At 38.5% G+C, this 23,513-nt stretch overlaps 1 protein-coding gene across 2 annotated transcripts in view; it reads left to right on the top strand.

The window, feature by feature from the left end:
- Positions 1–23,513, top strand: part of LOC127438700 (kinesin light chain 1-like) — a 51,761-nt gene that overhangs the window by 7,414 nt on the left and 20,834 nt on the right. For both annotated transcript variants that reach the window (XM_051694484.1, XM_051694485.1), the window contains exons 4-13: positions 526–595; positions 4,118–4,346; positions 8,139–8,226; positions 9,206–9,307; positions 15,131–15,304; positions 15,637–15,736; positions 18,049–18,098; positions 18,449–18,516; positions 20,067–20,175; positions 22,862–22,981. In XM_051694484.1, the coding sequence (XP_051550444.1) occupies positions 526–595; positions 4,118–4,346; positions 8,139–8,226; positions 9,206–9,307; positions 15,131–15,304; positions 15,637–15,736; positions 18,049–18,098; positions 18,449–18,516; positions 20,067–20,175; positions 22,862–22,981 (1,110 nt within the window). The remainder of the gene's footprint in view (positions 1–525; positions 596–4,117; positions 4,347–8,138; positions 8,227–9,205; positions 9,308–15,130; positions 15,305–15,636; positions 15,737–18,048; positions 18,099–18,448; positions 18,517–20,066; positions 20,176–22,861; positions 22,982–23,513) is intronic.

Raw genomic sequence — 23,513 nt, 5'->3', positions numbered from 1 at the left:
TTTGTTTTGTTTGCAGATTTTTTGGTTCTCCATCATGAGCTTTTTAGTTGTAATTTTGTTTTCTTTAATAAAGCCCTGTTTTGTAGCCTCTCTGTGTTTGGGTCCATTCCTCAAAATTCATAACAGATGATTGTGATTGGTTGGATGGAGATGTTATAGAGGAGACTTGGCTCATCGTTACTTTGTGATGAATTACTTTTATATTCCCTGGCAGACAGAATTTCCTCTCTTTTGCCTCAGACCATTTTGTTTTCATTATTATCCTTCTGCGGTTGGCGGATTTTATGACAGTGAATAAGTTAAAATGGTAGTTCCCTCCAGCTTGTCATATATGTTTCATGAAGGGCTGTTTTTATGTAGTTATTTCCTGAATTATTGGAGCCATTAACATTTAAAGACAGTCATGACTGCACAGAGGTGCTACAGAGTGAAATTACAGTTTTCAACTGCTGTGAAATATTAATTATTATTATTAAAAAACTATACAAAATTTAATTGTTTTAATTTTCTTTGGTTTTGATTTAGGAAGAAAAAAATGGAGAAACTCCAAAAGATTCTCTGGATGATCTGTTTCCCAATGATGAAGACTACCAGGGTAAGTCTTCATCTTAATTCAGTTGATATTAACTCTTCATTTTTATTTTATTTTATGTAAGTGAAAAGAGCAGGGTTCCCATGGTCATGGAAAAACTGAAAATATCAGGATATTTTAAAAGTGTGTATTACAGGCCTTGTGAAAATCATGGAATTAATACAATTTCAAAAAACTTTTAAAACTTTCTATAGTGAATATTTATTTTTAGAGTTTTTAACAGCTCAAAATATTTCAGGATCTAGCTATTGCTCATGTGTTGAGTAAAACTTTGCAAGTCATAGTGATGTCGGATATCCTCAGTGATTCATTATTTAGAGTCCTTTTCAATTAATTAGTCGAAACAGACAAATCAGTCTAAATGATTAGTTTGCAAATTGGTCAGAAAGGGTGGGAGCCTTTGAAAGAGGTACAGTTGAAGTCAGAAGTTTACATACACCTTAGCCAAATACATTTTAACTCAGTTTTTCACAATTCCTGACATTTAATCATAGAAAACATTCCCTGTCTTAGGTCAGTTAGGATCACTACTTTATTTTAAGAATGTGAAATGTCAGAATAATATGATTATTTCAGCTTTTATTTCTTTCATCACATTCCCAGTGGGTCAGAAGTTTACATACAATTTGTTAGTATTTGGTAGCATTGCCTTTAAATTGTTTAACTTGGGTCAAACTTTTGGTCCATTCCTCCAGACAGAACTGGTGTAACTGAGTCAGGTTTGTAGGCCTCCTTGCTCGCACACGCTTTTTCAGTTCTGCCCACAAATTTTCTATCGGATTGAGGTCAGGGCTTTATGATGGCCACTTCAATACCTTGACTTTGTTGTCCTTAAGCCATTTTGCCACAACTTTGGAGGTATGCTTGGGGTCATTGTCCATTTGGAAGACCCAATTGCGACCGAGCTTTAACTTCCTGGCTGATGTCTTGAGATGTTGCTTCAATATATCCACATAATTGTCCTTCATCATGATGCCATCTATTTTGTGAAGTGCACCAGTCCCTCCTGCAGCAAAGCACCCCCCCCCCCACCCCCACAACATGATGCTACCACTCCCATGCTTCACATTTGGGATGGTGTTCTTCGGCTTGCAAGCTTCACCCTTTTTCCTGGGTGAATTTGCACTTTTCGCACCAAAATACATTCATCTCTAGGAGACAGAATGCATCTCCTTCCTGAGCGGTATGATGGCTGCATGGACCCATGATGTTTATACTTGTGTACTATTGTTTGTAAAGATGAACGTGGTACCTTCAGGCATTTGGAAATTGCTCCCAAAGATGAACCAGACTTGTGAAGGTCTACAATTTTTTTTTTCTGAGGTCTTGGCTGATTTCTTTTTGATTTTCCCATGATGTCAAGCAAAGAGGCACTGAGTTTGAAGGTAGGCCTTAAAATACATCTACAGGTACACCTCCAAATGACTCCAATTAGCCTATCAGAAGCTAATTGGCTAATTGTCTGAAGGCTTGACATCATTTTCTGGAATTTTCCAAGCTGCTTAAGGGCACAGTTAACTTAGTGTATGTAAACTTCTGACCCACTGGAATTGTGATATAGTCAATTAAAAGTGAAACAATCTGTCTGTAAACAATTGTTGGAAAAATTACTCATGTTATGCACAAAGTAGATGTCCTAAACAACTTGCCAAAACTATAGTTTGCTAATATTAAATCTGTGGAGTGGTTAAAAAAATGAGTTTTAATGACTTCAACCTAAGTGTATGTAAACTTCTGACTTCAAATGTACTTAATGGTACTATTATATTACAGGTTTGCATAATAATGTGTGCATTAGGGATGGGCACGAGTACTCGGGTACTCGGATGTGGCAGCAATGATCGATCATGAAAACGATGACCGATGGTGATCATGCATGATGTGACTTTTCTCTTCATTCGAAATTCAGTACAATTACCTGACAACTAAATACAAACATGTCAAAGAGGCTGCTTATTTTTAATTTTAAGATTGATTTCATTGTGATTATGAGGAGTACATTGATTGTCAGAGACATCTCATAGCAACCAAACTGATATACGATGCTGCAGTGCTATCATTACAATAATCAAAAGAGAGTGTAATTAATTTTGAAAATCTGTCTCTGCAAAACATTTGCTAAACACTTTATTATTTAATGTAAGAACTTTGATACTTTAATTTTTTTAAACTATTTAATAAAAGTGAATGTTTGTCACTGACTGTAAACCTCCCCGCCCTGGGCGCAGACATGTTTGCATACCTGCATCTCCACGAAATGGGAGTTGAAGATTTCCACACAAGTTTCCAAGTTAGAAGTCCAACATAATGTGTCATTCCATTGCACTTTGCCCAGTTGAAAGATGGAAATTCCGACTCTCTGAGTTGAATGGAACACTTCATGAATCATCATAGCAACAACAATACGGAGCATCGCGGCTTTCCCCACAGGAGCGAACACTTGGATACACGCACACACACAAACACACACCAGGCGTGTGGCAGTGGACTCGCTGAAGCAGTGCGAGTGTTTCAAACAGCTAGAGACAGAGTGCAGCTAAATGGGACAGAATGCAGCGTCTTCAAAACTGAACTTCAACTTAACACGCATATAAAAAACACGATGGTTATGGCGTCTCCTGTTAAGCCAACCGCGATTTGAAAATAGACGGTTCAGACAGTCACTAAAAAAACCGGTGCGCGCTTACTAAGATTACTACGGTAACCTGAAGGAAGAACAGACAGACGTGTGTTGTGCACATACTTTCATTGAGTTGTGCAGTGAATCTTCATGTAATGACAAAATATGATGCATTATATTTTGATTATGCAATCTTTTGTACATTTTCTAACAGATTATTTTATAACAGCCTATAAAAATGAATAGACGATACACTGCAACAACAAGATGCAATGCAGCAGCCGAAGACATTTGTCAGACATGTTATTATATATACAGTTATGTACATGTCATTGCCCCTCGAGTACTCAAGTAGACAAAATGACCAAAATGCCCATTCCTAGTTTGCATGCTGGTGTTAGTATTTGATACATAATGTTTTCTTCAACCCTTTTTGCAAAATGTGGAGCAGTTTTGAAAACAGTTTAATTATTTTCTAGCAATAAACATAAAAACCCTGAAATTATATACATTATTTATATATATCATTTTTTAATAAATAAAGCAAAAATATATAGAATAAAAAAAAAAATACAATTAAACAAAACTGTTGTCCATCCCTCAGTAGGGACTAAGGTTAAACACAAAATATGGGACATCGCTAATATTACGTTTTTGTTTTTAAAATTAGTTACTAATTACAAATTGTTTTAATACAGTACATTTGGTGTGAAACTACTTTTCATGCCAGGTTCATTTGATGTTAGAGAATAGTATCGTTTATTTCATACATCTAATAGCTTTAATGCTTTATAAAAATTAATGTGATACCAAAGTGTACCCTATTTTTTTAATCTGACTCCATTAGATACACCATGCAATCCATGTTTTCCACTGTTACAATGTTTCTGTGTCGCCTCCTTAAGGCCCGCACCAGCACAACAGCGCTGCAGTTGCGGCCGCACAGCAGGGCGGGTACGAGATCCCCGCCCGCCTGCGAACGCTCCACAACCTGGTGATCCAGTATGCGTCTCAGGGCCGCTATGAGGTGGCCGTGCCACTGTGCAAACAGGCACTGGATGATCTGGAGAAAACCTCCGGACACGACCATCCGGATGTAGCCACCATGCTCAACATCCTGGCCCTGGTCTACAGGTGTGTGTGTGTGTGTGTGTGTGTGTGTGTGTGTGTGTGTGTGTGTGTGTGTGTGTGTGTGTGTGTGTGTGTGTGTGTGTGTGTGTGAATATGCGCTGTCTGTGTTTGCTTATGTGTATTCGGCAGAAAGCTCTGCAGGTTTCAACTTAATTGGAACGCCCGTCATTTGCAAAATCGTACACATCCCCTGCCCTTTTTGTGTTTATTTATGAAATATTTTGACAAATTTGACAATGCTTTTAGCTGCCAATTACAGTGTAGTACTCTCGGCTCCACTGAACACATTTTACCATGGTTAAATACATTTTACAGGATTGTGCCGTTTCCCCCAAAAAATGAGCACAGAAATGATCTGTCTGAGCCTGGTCATCAAATGTACTTTAGGGCTGTTTATTTAATGCTGTAACATATATGGAACATTCCCCTAGCGGCCACTAGAGGTCGCTAGTAGGTTTGGGACTTTAAGTTTAAAATGTTGTTTTGTGTTCTTGTCTTGTTTTTGTTCCTGGTTCCCTCCCTGATTGTTTTCCAGCTGTGTCTCTTTCACCTTGTTAGTCTTTGTGTATATAATGCCTATAATTACTTTGAGTTCATATCAAAGATGCTGCGGTTAGAACCTCATCTCTACACTTGTTACAGATGCGTTAATGCAATGGTAATAATTGTATAAAAAATAATTTATAAATAAATTAATAATCATGCCCCCTGACTGCATAAATTTCCTGCTAAGGAATTTTCCCACCATCGGAGCAATTCTACCTTGAATAACTTTTTTTGCAAGCGTTTTTGCAAGTAGCAGTCAGTGTGGGGCAGTCAGAGCAACTGTGCAGACTTATCGTGAGTAAAGTTTTAAACTAGGTTTAACCTGACACAACATTCTAAACCAAGTTACAAGTTAGTTGTCTAAAGTTTTGGTCCTAACTTTTTCAGTCAGTTGCATAAAAACTTAGATTGTTCTAATTTAATACCAAGACAGCAGACCCCTAGGCTAACTTTGTTTACATTCTATGTTGCCATGGAAAATAACTGTCAGCTGAGCCAGTGGGGGTTTCAGTTGAGGGCTAAAAGTTGAGACTTTGTAGAAAACTGACTTCTACGATGGTAACACAATTCCTTATGTTTTTATTTTAGTTTTTATTATTATTATTTTGGTTAAAATCACTAAATATTTTGGATTTTTCCCCTTTTTCACCCAATTTGAAATGCCCAATTCCCAATGCACTTTTAAGTCCTCGTGGTGGCGTAGTGATTCGCCTCAATCTGGGTGGCGGAGGATGAATCCAAGCTGCCCCCAACCCCCAAGTCTGCAACCTGCGCATCTTATCACGTGGCTTGTTGAGCACGTTGCCACGGAGACATGGCACGTGTGGAGGCCCCACACCCTCCACTGCGGCATCCACGCTCAACTCACCACGTGCCCCACCGAGAACGAACCACATCATAGCGACCATGAGGAGGTTACCCCATGTGACTCTACCCTCCCTAGCAACCAGGCCAATTTGGTTGCTTAGGAGACCTGGCTGGAGTCACTCAGCACGCCCTGGGATTCGAACTAGCGAACTCCAGGGGTGGTAGCCAGCATCTTTTACCAATGAGCTACCCAGGCCCCCCAAAATCACTACATTTGTTCATTACAATTGATTTTGAAGCATTGCATTCTTCTAACAGGCAAATATGTTCCACAAGGAAAACTATGTTAAAGGTGCAGTATGTAACAATTTTCATGTAATATTCGCCATTTTTTGCCAATGTGTGAATGGCTTGTAACGCAACTTAAAAAATGAGCCCTTCCCGGACTTCCTAGGTTAGGGTTAGGGTTAGGGTTAAAGCCTGTAGACTGATTTTCATGCAAAGGGAGCGGGTCGCTTTTGCCGGGAAAATCCAAAGGATGTGACGTTTATGCGCACTCCCAAGAGTCTTGCCTCAGTGCTTCTCTTCCACTATTCAACAGTGACAACAAACTGCAACACTATGTAACGTTATCTTAGAGATGGAATCCAGCAAATGTCCGGCTCCCAGCACAACACCGACTCCTACACAAACTCAGAGTAAGCCAAAAAATTTATAAAATAAAAAAACATTTATCTACTGAATCCCATTTGGCTAAGCGGGAACGTGATCGTGGTCGAGCGAAAACTAGAGTGAACATCGGCAGGGCATTTGATTCTTGGAGGGACCTTCGTTCGGTTTTGGGGATCAAAACTGACCCTGAATTGGTGTTCTTGTTATTGGACAGGTAAGCTTACATAACCGCAAAGCATGTGAAATATAGTGCCATAAAGATTGGTCTGTGTAATTTTAGCTAACTTGATCTTGCCTGCTAACGCTGATGAATTACAAGCTACCTTGCTTCGTAACTTTCAAATAATTTAAACGATCTTCTCTTTATACTATAAGTCAGGTGTACAGGATAAATTCAAGCAAATACGCTGGTTTCTTATTCATAGTACAACATATGACATACAAAACATACAATAGTGCAACATAACTGCAGTGCAACAGTAAACTGTCTGGTGTAGTTCGGTAGTATGTAGCTGTATATGTGTATCTGTATGCTATGTTAGCTGATAAGTAGTTTTAGTTTAGTCTCAAAGTTTGTAGTAAAACAATCATAACTGTGTAATTTTAATTATGCTACCTCATCTGTAAGCATGATGTCTGTGAATCACGTTCAGCCTCTTTGTATGTTACGTCATTGTTTTGGTCGATGCTTGCTCGCTCACATCCCTATGAGTGTGTGCGCGAGCACGAGCAACAGGTAGCTGGCTGCAGTTCACTTAAAGGCCACAGGTGTCATTAATAACAAGGGTTTCTGAATCTTACATACTGCACCTTTAAGCGCCCTGTCGGCCATTTTATTTTTAAGCTGTTCAGTAGCTGTGTCCTAAATAACACACTATGCACTTAATGTACTATGCACTTAGCCATGTAGTTTATGAATTTTCAAAGTGTAATATCATCCCAATTGGAACACTTAACGATTTTTTACTACACGGAAGCGTTCGCCGTTTAACAGTGGTTGGAAGTGACATTTCAGACCCAAGCATTGTGTTGCCGCTAGCTTTAGCATGCTATCCAGTTCAACACTTATATCTCAATTATATACATATTCACACAGCATGCTATGATGGTAAAGCATTTAACTCACTTTTGTAAGGTGCTGTCTTCACAGAAGTTCCGCTAGCTGTCATATTCTCCATTATTTACAATTGTTTTGCCAGATCAACATCACTGCCGGTAACTCCGCCCCTTCCGCTAAGTACAGCAAACTGCATGCACTGAGGGCATGAAATGTCCAACATTTCACACTCCGTTTTGACGGTTGAAAAAGTGCATCATCCGGGTACTCGTAGTACACTTCTTTTTGTTGCATTTTCAGTGTAAACATACTACTCGCACTACTTACACTTCAAAATGACGTAAAATAGTGCGGAAGTGTGCGGTTTGGGACACACCTAGTGTCTTTTCCCGCAATGCAATGCAAATTAGACTGTCTTCCTAAAGACAACTATGAGCTTGTTTTATGCAACAGGCTTTCTATAGCGTCTTTAGCTAAGTTTTAAACGAAGTCTTAAGATAATGGCATTGTTGATGCAACCGGCCCTGTTTATGCCACAAGAAACTGACAATTTTGTTGTTTCAAGAAGTGGAAAACAAATTCTCTGTCATTTGATGTGGAATAATTGCATGTTTAATCAAAGAGAGTATAGCATATTACATGAAAATTACTGTGGGAGACCCACTAAAATTACCAAGACTGAAATAAGACTATGCGATGTTCCTTTCTTTCAGGGACCAGAATAAATACAAGGAAGCGGCTCATCTCCTTAATGATGCCCTGTCAATCAGAGAAAAGACCCTGGGCAATGATCACCCAGCTGTAAGTAACACAAAACCACTCTCGTCTGAAACACGATAAACCTCTGGAGACTAAGGCTGGTCGATATATTGATATATTTGTGATGATTTTGCTGGCGACATAAAATATCCGAGCATCATTTTACAATGATTTTAATGTGCTTCTTATTTGACCATTAAAGGGATAGCTCACCCAAAAATGAAAATTCTCTCATCATTTACTCACCCTCATGACATCCCATATTTGTGTGACTTTCTTTCTTCTGCAGAACACAAACAAAGATTTTTAGAGGAATATTTTACTTCTGTAGGTCCATACAATGCAAGTGAATGATGATCAGACCTTTGAAGGTCCAAAAACCACATAAAGGAAACATAAAAGTAATCCCTCTGACTCCAGTGTTTAAATCCATATCTTCTGAAGTGATATGATAGGTGTGGGTGAGAAACAAAACAATATTGAAGTCCTTTTTTTGCTAGAAATTGTTCTCCCTTCCCAGTAGGGGGCGATATGCACGAAGAATACAAATCACCAAAAACACAAGAAGAAGAATGTGAAAATTAAAGTGGAGACTGGCTAAGCAGGGAGAAGAATATATAGTAAAAAAAAATAAAGTACTTAAATATTGATCTATCATATTGCTTCTGAAGATATGGATTTAGCCACTGAAGTCATATGGATTACTTTTATGCTGCCTTAATTTGATTTTTGGAGCTACAAAGGTCTGATCACCATTCACTTGATCAGTGAAAAATCTTAATTTGTGTTCTGCAAAAGAAAGAAAGTCACACATATCAGGGATTGCATGAGGGTGAGTAAATGATCAGAGAGTTTTCATTTTTGGGTGAACTGTCCCTTTAAGATGATCCGTGCACAGTCCCTGGAAGTATTGTTTAATTCTCGTGAGACTTCAGTCCACACGAGCACAGCATTTCTCTGGTTAATCTTCTGTCTGCAGTGCACTGTAATTACACACATCCATATTTCCTGAATAATGCAGGTGGCAGCCACCCTCAACAACCTGGCAGTGCTGTATGGAAAACGAGGAAAATACAAAGAAGCAGAACCGCTGTGTAAGAGAGCGCTGGAGATCAGAGAGACGGTATTGGATCATAAAAACTCACCCTAAAATAAACACTTGCTAATACAGCAAGCTACTTTATATTCAGCATATTGGGTTCTATTAGTTAATGGGTAGTTGAGCAAAGGACACAGACATTTAACTTTTTGTCAATATATATTTGTGTAAGTATGTTTTTAGATTATGTAACTAGCCACAAATTTTACTGTCCTATTTGCCTTCACTAGTCCATACTGTACAAATATTCCATGTACAGTACTGTAGTCTAACAATTAAAATGAAATCATGAAAACTGCACACACAGACCCCGTTTCCACCTGGTATTAAGATGTGTTTTTGGTGATCCGATCACATGTGGCCAGTGCTAAATACAGGTCTAAACTAGGTCTAAAATGTTTTGTGATCAGATTGCATGTGATCACATCCCATTTGAGGTGTAAATGCTAATCCGTCCTGTATGCGTCCCGGCAGCAGCGAAGCGCCACCCCCTCACCTTTGCCGGTTATGAGCGGCTTTAAAATTAAATAACCGTCCGATCAGAAAAATAAAAAAAGCGGAAATATACACAAGTGTGAGAACTTCACGGATCTTCTTCATTGTGTCTGAAATCAACATGCAGGGACATTTATGAGAAGCACGAACATATGTAGCTCAGGTTAATACACTAAAATAACGGACAGTTCTGCTCGAAATGTTGTTTGTGTGAAGAAAAAAATTTTTCCCACGCTTTCTTTGTCTTTTGTCTTTTTCGTGGTTTATTATCATGCAGGAACACACAGACAGAGTGATTGATGTATGTTATCATGATATCAGAGACTCTCCCCTCCAAATCCGATCACAAGTGGTCACAGAAGACGCATTTAAACGACCAAGTGTAAACCGCAATGTGTCTCACCTGACCACATGTGATCGGATCACCCAAGACGCATCTTAATACCAGGTGGAAACGGGGTCTCAGTTATTAAAATACAATTTGAAAATGCTGTTAAAAGTAGTTTTAGATGGAGTTTAGCCTGTGTTGGATGCAGTCTGATTACAAAGCCATGTTCTTCCATATACAGTAACTAATTACTGGCACTGTAATCTAATTACTATTTAAGTTAAAAAGTAGTGTAATACATTATATTTTACATTTGTGTAATCATATTATAGTTACTGACATTATGGGTGCTGTAAGCAATTCTTTCATGGAAAAGTATACAAAAAATGTTCCTACTCCCTTAAAGATTTTAATGAAATAAGTGTCCTGAGATATCTCACCAGTCGCTGTGACAGCCGTAGACTTTGTAAACAGCAAACAAAAATGTGTCCGCGGACCGTGCACATTGACGATTTGCACCTGTCAATCATTTTGCTCGTTCTTATTTGAAGCGGATGATTGAGGCTATGATTTATAATGTTTGTCAGTTGAGGGCGCTATTGTGCCACTGTTGAATTTGACAGCCACAGGAACAAACAATGCTGCTCTTTTGCTTGGTTTTGGTCACAAAATTATCTCTGGAGGGCGGGGTTTTGGAATGAGGGGCGTGGCTAATTCAACCTTAGTCACATGAAATTTTCAGAACGTTAAAATTGCTTACAGCACCTTTAAGTTAATTACTTTTAAGAACATTACTTGGGTTACACATATTTCTAACATAATATTATACATTTAAATCCTGAATTGTGTTCATATGTACAACCCCAATTCTGAAAAAGTTGGGACAGAATGAAAAATGCTAATAACAAAAAGGAGTGATTTGTAAATTATATTCACCCTTTGCTATATTGAAAGCACTACAACTACACAGTATATGATGTTTTACCTTTGAAAATGTACAGTAATTTCAAATCAGATGATTGCAGCATGCTCCAGAAAAGTTGGGACAGTCGAGTGTTTACCACTGTGAAACATCACCATTTCTTCCAATAACACTTATTAAGCATTTTGGCACTGAAGACACAAGTTTGTTAAGTTTAGAAAGTGGAATTTTCCCCCAATCATCCATTATGTAGGTCTTTAGCTGCACAATTGTATGGGGTCTTCATTGCTGGATGGTGTGCTTAATAATGCACCACACATTCTCAATTGTGGGCAGTAGGTGGTTTGAAGTTGTCTTGCTGGAAAATGCAGGGAGGTCTCTGGAAAAGACAGTGCTGGATGGCAGTATATGTTGCTCCAAAATTTGAATTTTTTTAAATTTGAACTCCTCCGCCGAGTTCGTCACCGAACAGTGCTTAAGAATTAAAGAGGCCTCCGGGGTTCACTGGATACGGGAAACTGTTGTGGACAAAAAGGTGCACATTATCACCTTTGAAAAAGGGGAAAGGTGCAATGCAAGCGGTACACCCAACCGGCCGCCTGGTCTACCTGCTGTTACCGCGTAACACTGGGTCGAAACCGGGTCTATGCGTAGGTTATAAAAGCTTGCAAAGGTATTGGGTGTAGCCCAACCCACAGCTCTGCATGTGCCTGCTAGAGAGATCCCCCTTGCCAGTGCCCAGGAGGATGCAACACCTTGCTGCGCCCAGACTCCCAAGGGGCACGGCAAGTCCTGAGATTGGTATGCAAGTGAAATGGCATCCACAATCCAATGGGCTAGCCTCTGCTTGGAGACAGCTTTCCCCTTCTGCTGTCCTCCAAAACAGACAAAGAGCTGCTCCTAGTGTATAAAGCTCTGCGTGCGGTCCAGATAGATTCGCAGGGCGCGAACTGGACACAGCAACGGCAAGGCCGGGTCTTCCTCCTCTGAAGGGAGTGCTTGTAGGTTTACCACCTGGTCCCGAAAAGGAGTGGTGGGAACTTTGGGCACGTAACCGGGCCGGAGTCTCAAGATCACGTGAGAGTGTGCCGGCCCAAACTCCAGGCATTTGCTGGTAACAGAGAGCGCCTGCAGGTCCCCCACCCTTTCGATGGAAGTGCGCCAGCAGGAGGGCCATCTTCAGAGACAAAGTACTGAGCTCGGCCTGCACCAGGGGCTCAAAGGGGGCTCTCTGTAGGGCAGGTAGGACCGCAGAGAGATCCAAGAGGGGATCAGGCGCAGTCTAGAAGGATTCAACCTCCTCGCACCCTTGAGGAACCTGTTGATCAGGTCGCGCTGTCGTGAGGGCCAACTGTCCAGTGTGTCGAGGTAAGCTGCTATGGCAGCCATGTACACTTTCAGGGTTGAGGGAGACAGCCGTCTCTCCAACCCTTCCTGAAGGGAAGACAGCACAGACCTGATGGCGCATCTCTGTGGGTCTTCCCCACGGGAAGAAAACCAGTGATCATGAGTACCACTGCTGGCGGAAACCCACTAGGTCTTCTGCGTCCTGTCTAGGAGCCAGACGTGGAGATTCCAGAGGTCCGGCCCCGGGTGCTGGAGCATGCCCTGCCACTGAGTGAGAAGGTCCTGCCTCAGGGGAATGCGCCAGGGAGGTGCTACTACCAGGAGCATCAGATCCGAGAACCAAGTCCGGTTGGGCCAGTATGGCGCAACAAACAGGACTTGCTGCTCATGCTCCCTGACTTTGTACAGAGTCTGTGCAATGAGGCTCACTGGAGGAGACGTATACTTGGCCAGCTGTGCGCCAATGCACCCGTTCCGAGGAGACCCTCGGACAGGGAGTACCAAAGGGGGCAGTGAGAGAACTTTTGGGAGGTGAACAGGTCTACCTGCGCCTCCTCGAATCTCTCCCAAATCAGCTGGACTATGTGGGGTGGAGTCCCCACTCCCCACAGAGCATTACCTGCTGTGAGAGCACGTCCGCTGCACGGTTGAGGACGCCCGGAAAGTGAGTGGCTCGCAGCGACTTCTACGTCTGCTGACTCCAGAGGAGGAGGTGGCGGGCGGGATGCGACATGTGATGCAAGCGCATGCGAACGGGACCTTCAGGTCGATGGCCGCGAACCAATCCTGATGTCGTACTGACGTCAGGATGCGCTTCTGCGTTAACATCTTGAACAGAAGCCTGTGAAAGGCTTTGTTCAAAGCACGCAGATCCAAGATCGGGCGCGACCCTCCTCCTCGCTTTGGCACGATAAACGAGCCCGCGAAGCGTGAATGGGCAGAAAAAGGTGCCTTCCATGACTTCTTTAGCTCCTCGTGCATTTCCGGGAAGAAATGTACCGGGGTGTGGCCGTGAGTCATGCTCCGAGCCCAGAAACCAATCATCCAGCCGCGAACGCTCAGGGCAGGGTGGAGGGTTCCACTTCAGCCCGATAATGTTTAGTTGTAGTGCTTTCAATAGAGCAAAGGGTGAATATAATTTACAGATCACTACTTTTTGTTTTTATTAGCATTTATCATACTGTCCCAACTTTTTTCGGAATTGGGGTTGTACATCTGTGTTTCTGTGACAGCCGAAGGGTCAGTTCCTTGAGTGGAACAAAATAAAACTTTTCTGTGAAAAGTGTTTTAGAAAGTAACTAAAAGTTAAGTAATTAGGATTGTGATTACTTTTGCCAACACAGAGTTTAACATGTCACAATGCAGGACGGTTTAAATTGAGTGGACATTTCATAGCTTTAAAGGGTTAGTTCACCCAAAAATGAAAATTCTCTCATGCCATCCCAGATGTGTCTGACTTTCTTTCTTCTGCACAAAGTTAGCATAAAAGTAATCCATACGACTCCAGTGGTAAAATCCATATCTTCTGAAGTGATATGATAGGTGTGGGTGAGAAACGGATCAATATTTAAGTCCTTTTTTTACTATAAATTCTCCTCCATGCCCAGTAGATGGCGATATGCACGAAGAATGCGAATCGCCAAAAACAAAATTAGAATAGTGTTGAAGTGAAAGTGGAGATTGATAGTAAAAAAAATGACTTAAATATCTGGGATGGCATGAGGGTTAGAAAATGATGAGATAATTTTCATTTTTGCATGAACTATCCCTTTAAAGCTAACAATTAACAGTTTACCTTGATGTTTCCTTCAAATTTGTATTATCTACAGAAATTCCATATATGGAAACGACTGTAAAAATCAACAAAATAAGAGTGTCACGCCACAAAATAGTAAATATCATGCCTTAATGATCAAGTTAAAATGGTACTAGCTCTTATTTTTATGTATTTTTATTAGGGCTGTTGATTTAACGTGTTTATTCAGTGTGATTAATTATATAATAAATAACACGATTAATCACGCCTCCGGACTTTAAAATGGAATATTTCCAAGCATCAGAGCAATTAATGCTTGAAGTAGCACCTGTTTTCAGCAGGGGGCAGTAAGTGAAACTCCAGCTGTATTGGCAATGCTCAGATGTACAGAGAACAAACAGCACTCAGGCTTGCGTGACACTAACGACAGCGCAAGATGAAGACGTGCTCTTGCTTTTGAACATAACTGGACAGAGCACAATTCTGAATTGAGAATTCTCAAGACTTGTTTTCCAGTTTCAAACTACATTTAACTTGATATAGCAACCTAAAAACGCTGTTTATGACGCGGTGCAACCAAAGTGAGACACTCCATGTGTACACTGATGCATCCTTAGAAAAGCTCTTGTAATAAATCAGTCTCGGACAGATTGATGAACTTGCTAAATGGATTGCCGTGCAATCGATTGACAGGCCTCATTTTATATTTTAAATAAATATTTTAAATATTTTATGTGTAAAATATTCTATTTCAAAATATTTGTATAATTTTTTAATGAGATTACAGTGGACATATGTCATGTCAACTGCCCTAATTTGCATTTCCAGAATTTATCAAATGCTTGTTTTCCAAACTTTGTATCAGAGTATAAAAGTATTATACAAAATCCTTTTTTTTGTCGTTTGATTAGCGTAATATTTGAATACACATTTGACTTTTTTTGTCTCTATAACCATCCCTTTGACTGTTTTCTCACCTGTCTCGCCTTCAATGGTCAGGTGTTGGGGCGGGACCATCCAGATGTGGCGAAGCAGCTGAATAATCTGGCGCTGCTGTGTCAGAATCAGGGGAAGTATGAGGAGGTGGAGTATTATTACTGCAGAGCTCTAGATATCTATGAGAAAAGACTCGGACCTGACGACCCCAATGTCGCAAAGACCAAGAACAACTTGGTGAATATATTCAATAAATTATTCTGGGAATGATATTCAGGGGTATTCTTTAGCATTATGAAGACATAGCTTTTCTACTATAAAACACAGAGTTTCGTCCATTTATGTCAAGTATTTCAGTTGAATTAATTAATTGAAATAGTCACTACAGTCTGTATAGAATATCATATAATACAACAAATGTTGTTGTTTTTTTTTTGCCCCATATTTTAAATATTTGGGGTGTTTTTTTGTCAATTTCGGGGGCATTTTTGTCACTTTCAGAAGCATTTTTGCCCCGAGCCTAATGCAACCGGAAATTAAAAGATTTATTTGTATTTGTCTTCCTGCAGGCGTCGTGCTATCTGAAACAGGGCAAGTACAAGGAAGCAGAGATCCTGTACAAAGAGATCTTGACACGAGCCCATGAGAAAGAGTTTGGATCTGTTGATGGTACGATCGTTTCTTGATTATGCCACTTTACGGTTAGCTGACAGACTGCATGCTGCATTCTTACAAAAAAACTTTTTTTTTTCTCTCACTCTGCGATGTTGCAAAACCGAACTATTGTGACCTCACCAGCCGATCCCTAACCTTTGATATCACGACCCCTCCGCACACCTGACCTCTGGTTTACAACCAAACAGCGCCGGCCATGGAGCAAACATAGACATCAACAATAAAATCACAACCAGTAAAACATCTTTTAAGTAACAATGAAAATATCGGATTAATTCACACTTACCAGAAAAGACGTTAGTGTTTTGGAACTCAATGTTACGGTAACACTTTACAATAAGGTTGTATTCAATAACATTAGTTAATGCATTACATATCATGAATTAATAATGATTTCATTTTTTTTTATTTTTTTTATAGCATTTATTAAAATTGGTTGATGATAATTTATAAAACTTTTGTTCATTGTTATATATACAACTTTTAATGTCAATAATTTATTAGTAAATATAGAAAATAACATTAACCAAGATTAATAAATGCTATAAAGGTATTGTTCATTGTTCGTTCATGTTCAATATTGCATTAAACGATGTTAACATTAAACATATACAACTTTAAATGTAAAAAATACATAAGTATATGACAAAATCTACCTTAACCAAGATTAATTAATGCTATTAAGGTATTGTTCATTGTTCAGTCATGTTAACTGATGTTAACATATAACAAACTTCTTTTATTATATATATATATATATATATATATATATATATATATATATATATATATATATACATACACACATATATATGTTAGTATATGTAGAAATTATCATTACCCAAAATTGATAAATGTTGTAAAGGTATTGTTTATTCTTTGTTTAGTTAACTATTGCATAAACTGATGTTAACATTCAACAAATACAACTTTTAATGTAAAAATGTATTAGTATATGTAGAAATTAACCAAACATTAACCAATATTAATAAATGCTGTAAAATATTGTTCATTATGCTTTCATGTTAACTTTTGCTTTAACTGATGTCAACAAATACAGTCTTAATGTAAAGTGTTAATGTTACAATTATTTATCTAGCCATGTACAGTATGTATATAAGTTTTATGTACTTTTGCTGTGGAGATGACACATGTTGTCTTTCAAATATGGAAACAGAATGAGGATAGTGAGCTGCTTGTATGTGCAGTGTCTCAGAAATGAATGTGAAAGCAGAAGAACTTGAGTGTATGAATACATGAACAGATGGTTTGTATCTGTGCTTTTTTTACTTGGTCTATAACTCTCACTGTTTGATTTTACACCTCAAACGATTCTGTTATTTTAATATGTTAACCATCATTTGTGGTTTCATTTCCTTTTCTATATCAAATGTGTTGCCATATTCCTTTTTTTTTTTTTCTTTTTTAAATTGATATATCTCTTTGGATCAGACTGTTTTAAATAATGATTTTGTAAATCATTTTTGTTGATTTTTGCACACTTCATTTCAATAAATCAACATGAGATTGATTGTTTTTCCTCTATATTTCTGTTGAATTATTATTATTTGTACTATATTCACTCAAATCAAAAGTTAGAAATAAGATTAAGAAATAAATTCAGTATGATACTTCCATGATGCATACTTACAATTGTACTTTACAATGTACTTTAACATTTAATGATATCATTTTTTTTTTCTATTACAGTAATAAAATGAGGTTTTCCTGCATGATCATTCACATTATAGAGTACTGACACTTGGTGGTGGTGGGAGGGGGCGTTTAATGTGTTTAATTGTCATATGTTGAAAATAATGTCACAATGCAAAACATTTTGATGGTCCTAGAAATAGACTTCATTTTCTTTCTGTAAAGTAGAATTTATTTATTTACCTTTTGAAATGAAATATGACCCAGATGTGTCCTGTTTGTGAGATTCACCCTTTCATGCTGCCTTTATTTTGTGAGCTTGTCAGTTTTATGAACATGGTGTGCATTGTTGTACATTCTAACAAAAATGATACAGATTTGACAAAAGGGAATCAAAATTGTTTCATATTGGCAATCCCATAGTTACTAGTTATTGTTACTCATGCAAAACTCTGGTAACTTGGTATTGTCCACCACTATCAAAACATACTTTAATGTCAAAGATTCAGATTTGCTGTTTGAAAGAGATCCAAAACAGTTAAAACTACCAAAACAAGCAGAACTGTGTTTCTAAATGACTTTATTGCTGTTTCATACATCAGTAAATCAAGACAAGTCTAAACAGAAGACTGTGTGTGTGTGTGTGTCTACAGCTGAGAATAAACCCATCTGGATGCACGCTGAAGAGAGAGAAGAGAGCAAAGTAGGTTTGTCACTGTGTGTGTGTGTGAAATGTAAAAATGCAGGAAGTTTTGTGTGAGGGTTAGGGGATAGAATCTAAAGTTCGTACAGAATAAAAAAATCATTGTGTCTATGGAGAGTCCTTATAATGATAGCCGCACCAACGTGTGTGTGAGAGAGAAAGAAACAGTCATGTGACCTGTAGATGCTCATTTTAGAGGCTAATAGATGTATTTACAGCAAACTCCATTTCCTCTGTGGTCACTACTGCAAACTGAATAATTGACAGCGAAGAGGATTTTGTTCCCTTGTGTACTCTCTTCACTGTCTCTCTGTCTGTCTCACTCTCTCTTGTCTCTCACTCTCTCACAGGGAAAGTTGTCAGAGGGCAATCATTATGGAGAATATGGCGGCTGGTATAAAGCCTGTAAGGTGAACAGGTGAGAAAATAAACTTGAGAGTTATTACTGTCTTTATTATGCAAAAAAATAAAATAATAATAATTATTAAAAAAAATATTTCATAAGAAAACCCACCAATTATTTTTTTCACCCTAGTCTCATAAAGTTAACATTACTACTTTTTGCAAACTGACTTTTACGTGTGGAATTCTACATTTCGCCGCAGTTTCCTGGAGAAATGAACACTAGAGGCACTACAACTGTGCGTTTTATTCACTTAAACAAAAATCACAGGTACAACGGCTGATTATGACTTTATAAATGCTTATTTTTCGCACTATTACTCAAACGCTTTTACTATAACGCATCATTTGAAAAACTATACATTTTAACGCATATATTACAGACTCACCTACATTTACACACTTATTCCAGTGTGATTAGCTTCTGCGATAGCTCACCTGATAGAGTGATGGAGTTTGGACTTGGTAGACCGCAATTCGAGACCAGTCAAGCATGCAAGCTGGCATGTGAAACAAAGTGTCATAGAAGCGACACGAGATGACGTGGTTGCTTCAGAAAATCTGCTTTTCATTTCTCTTTTTGTTTTTGGATGCTATCGGTTGGGTTTAGGCATTGGTTGAGGGTAAAGATGTCTGTTTCGTTTCTACCTCTCATTTGATTTTAGGACACTATTGGTTAGGTTTAGGTTAGTAAGGTACGTTTTATTCATTAAAACCTCCATCCTAATACTCATCTTAAAAACTTGTCTGATTACGACACCATTTCACTCGCTTTTGGCGCCCCCCGCTGGACATTTCACTGGGAAACTGCAGCCAAATGTGTAATAAGGTCCTTAATTTTGTTTTGCAATTGTAGGTGTGGTTGTGATTTGGTCTTTTCCCTCATTCATCCATTTAACTGTTTTTTATACCGTAAAGACATTCTTATATTATTTGTTGATTCTTGTATCATGAAAATGGCAAAGTGGCTCTGATGCAGCATTTAATTTACGCAGAAATGAAACCCAAAATGTTCTCCCAATTTGGAATGCCCAATTCCCACTACTTAGTAGGTCTTCGTGGTGGCGCGGTTACTCACCTCAGTCCGGGTGGCGGAGGACAAGTCTCAGTTGCCTCTGCTTCTGAGACCCTTAATCCGTGCATCTTATCACGTGGCTAGTTGACTCTGCATGTGGAGGCTCATGCTACTCTCCGCGATCCACGCACAATTTACCACACGCCCCACTGAGAGCGAGAATCACTAATCGCAACCAAGAGGAGGTTACCCTATGTGACTCTACCCTCCCTAGCAACAGGGCCAATTTGGTTGCTTAGGAGACCTGGCTGGAGTCACTCAGCACGCCCTGGATTCAAACTCGTGACTCCAGGGTTGGTAGTCAGCGTCAATACTCACTGAGCTGCCCGGGCCCCAAACCTAAGCTTTCCTTAAATTTAAACACTATTCTTTGCTGCCTTGCAAGGACTGGTATTGCCTCCAGGAAATGCAAATTTAGTGAATGTGAAATCTGTTGGCATTCTGACTTGTATCAGAGTGAATCTGTTGTGTATGTGTGTGTTTATACACAGTCCCACAGTAAACACCACACTGAAGAATTTGGCCGCCCTGTACCGTAAGCAGGGGAAACTGGAGGCGGCCGAGACTCTAGAGGATTGTGCCATGAGATCTCGCAGACAGGTCTGATAACATCTGTAACTGTCATACACAGCACTTTCCACAAGTAGGGTACAAAATAGGGCCCGAAACTCTTATTAATTTTTGGTTGTTTTTCACCAAATGGTCAGTAAACAGAGGTGCTTAACCTTCAGAAAATGTTGATCATTATGCTCCGGAGCTCAAACTTAATATTATACATGGTGTTTATTTTACAATAATTTTTTAATAGATTTGCAATGTTTGCAACCCTGTTACCAAAATTTTAGACTGTCTAAATACAGTTTTAAACCCTGATTTCTGTGATATTCTGTGCAATAAATATTAAATCAATATCAAAATTAAATATCTAAAATGTATTTTAAAAATCGAATTACTTTTTATTAGAAATAGTATAAATTATAATATAATAATATAGATTTTATAATAAATGATTATAATTATAATACATTCAAAAATGTCATTTGATGTATTTGAAACTAGCTAATTTTCATGCTAGATTTTATTTTTGTTTGTCTAATATATCTACTTGTTCTGAGTATAAAAACATGGGATTTGTGCCTCTAATACTAATTTTAAAAACGTTTAGCGTATTCATGGAGACTGCCCTTTAACTATGGAGGACCACAGCTGCCTAAATTAAAAATAAATAACAAATATGTCAACGTAAATATATGTTATAAATAAATATAAAATATATAAATGAATTTATCCGGCGTAAAACCTGTGCCAAGTAAAATATGCGGATCACGGATGGTCCGCTGTGGCGACCCCTAACGGGAGCAGCCGAAAGAAGAAGAAGAAGAAGATAAATATTATATATATATATATATATATATATATATATATATATATAGTGGTGGCCAAAAATATTCGAAATATTCACAAAAATATATCCTCTAAAGGATATCAAACAATTGCAAACAGAACACAAGATTTATCAAAAAACAAATATTTTTGTCAAATTTATGTGTGGCACAATTATTGGCACCCCTAGAAATTCTGAGTAAAATATATCTGAAGTATATTCCCATTCATATTTTACATTTTTTAGTACACCAGGGTGACTAGGAACATGAAACTGTTCAGCCATGACTCCCTGTTTCAGAGGGGTATAAATATGAGGTAACACACAAGCCAAATTCCCTTAGTCATCAGTCACAGTGGGTAAGACCAAAGAATAAAGTTATGATGTGCAGCAAAAGGTTGTTGAGCTTCACAAAATGGAAGATGGCTATAAGAAAATAGCTAAAGCATTGCAAATGCCCATTTTCACCATCAGGGCAACAATTAAGTAATTAAGTTCCAATCAACTGAAGATCTTAAGAATCGACCTGGAAGAGTATGTGTGTCTGTATTGTCTCCACACACAGTGACGAGGATGGTTCAAGTGGCCAAAGAATATCCAAGGATCACAGCTGGAGAATTGCAGAAATTAGTTGGGTCTTGGGGTCAGATAGTCTCCAAAAACTACAATCAGATGTCACCAACATCACAAGTTTTTTGGGAGGGTTACAAGAAAAAAGCCTCTGCTCTCATCCAACAACAATTCAAGCATCTTCAGTTTGCCAAACAATACTGGAACTTCAAATGCGACCAGGTTCTGTGGTCAGATAAAACAAAAATAGAGCTTTTTGGCAGCAAACACCAGATATGGGTTTGGCGCACACAGAGAGGTAGCCATACAGAAAAGTACCTCATGGCCACGGTTAAATATGGTGGTGGATCTTTAACATTTTGGGGCTGTTTTTATGCCAAAGGTCCTGGACATCTTGTTCGGATACATGGCATCATGGACTCTATCAAATACCAACAGATAAAAAATCTAAACCTGGCTGCCTCTGCCAGAAAGCTTACAATGGGCCATGGTTGGATCTTCCAGCAAGACAATGATTCAAAACAAACATCAAAATCAACACAAAAATGGTTCACTGACCACAAAATCAAGGTTCTGCCATGGCCATCCCAGTCCCCTGACCTGAACCTCATAGAAAACCTGTGGGGTGAACTAAAGAGGAGAGTCCACCAACATGGACCTCTGAATTTGAAGGATCTGGAGAGATACTGTATGGAGGAATGGTCTCAGATCCCTTGCCAGATGTTCTCCAACCTCATTAGGCATTATAGGAGAAGACTCAGAGCTGTTATCTTGGCAAAGAGAGGTTACAAAAAGTATTGAATAAAAGGGTGACAATAATTGTGTCACATATATTTGACTAAATTATTTATTTATTTTTTGTTAAAACTTGTGTTATGTTTGCAATTGTTTGATATCCATTAGAGGATATATTTTTGTGAATATTTTGAATGAAAGATCAAAAGGATAGACAATAAAGACATTTTTTTCACAGCCTTCTTTGCTCATATTTACCAAGGGTGCCAATATTTTTGTGTACAATTTGTACATAGAAATAAATACATTTTCAAATCTTATAAATAAATAAAAATAAGGTGATGAAAAATTATAATAAATAATACAAATAAATAATATATACTACTAATAAATAATACTAATATATATATTATTATATATTATGTCAGATTTAAAATTGATTTATTTATTTCTGTGTAAACTTTTTCATTTTTTACATTTCTTTGCAAATATATTTATTTATTATTTTTATTTAAATTTAGGTAGCTTTGTTCCTCCATATATAACCATCATACATACACTGATTTATGTATGTAAAAAATATTACGCTTGTGTCAGGGAGCATCAGTGGACCCCCAGAGAGATGGAGAAAGGCGGAGGAGCATTGCATCCTTGTCCAGTGGTAAGCACGACTGCGGCAGTGACGCCAGAGATGAAGGCAGTGTGGAGTGGAATGGGGTGAGTCGATCTCCAAACTCTTTCACACTGAAACTACACATTACCTGCACAGAACACACATCATATGCCTAAAGTCAGCATAAAATCAGATTTGACCCTATTTACTTTCTTAATACACACAACACCCTTGCAACACCAGTGAGAACACTCAAAACAAGTCAGTACTGGGAAAGCTGGCAGCAAATTTTGCAAAGCTTACTTAAAAATTTATTATTTGAAAAAGGCTTAATACATTCACAGATTATACTTACATTTTTATATAAACTATACGATTATGCAGCCATGGATGAAGTAATGATGCTGTGTTAGCTGTTTGTGTGAGTCACAGAATGAAAAACAGACAGAGAGAGAGAGAGAGAGAGAGAAAAAGAGAGAGAAAGAGAGAGAGGCTGTGGTAGTCAGTGCTGCATTGCAGCCTGTTCAGTTGGCCAAAAGGGCCACAGTGCTACTGTTGATGTCATATCCTGAGTAACATTAGTGGTATCTGATTCAACAGCAGCAGTCCCACAAAAAAACCTCCATCACTGACACA

This window comes from Myxocyprinus asiaticus, chromosome 50 (assembly GCF_019703515.2).
Source record: "Myxocyprinus asiaticus isolate MX2 ecotype Aquarium Trade chromosome 50, UBuf_Myxa_2, whole genome shotgun sequence".
Classification (NCBI taxonomy): Eukaryota; Metazoa; Chordata; class Actinopteri; order Cypriniformes; family Catostomidae; genus Myxocyprinus; species Myxocyprinus asiaticus.
The sequence above is the reverse complement of the archived record's forward strand: the minus strand, read 5'-3'. Positions and strand labels throughout refer to the sequence as shown.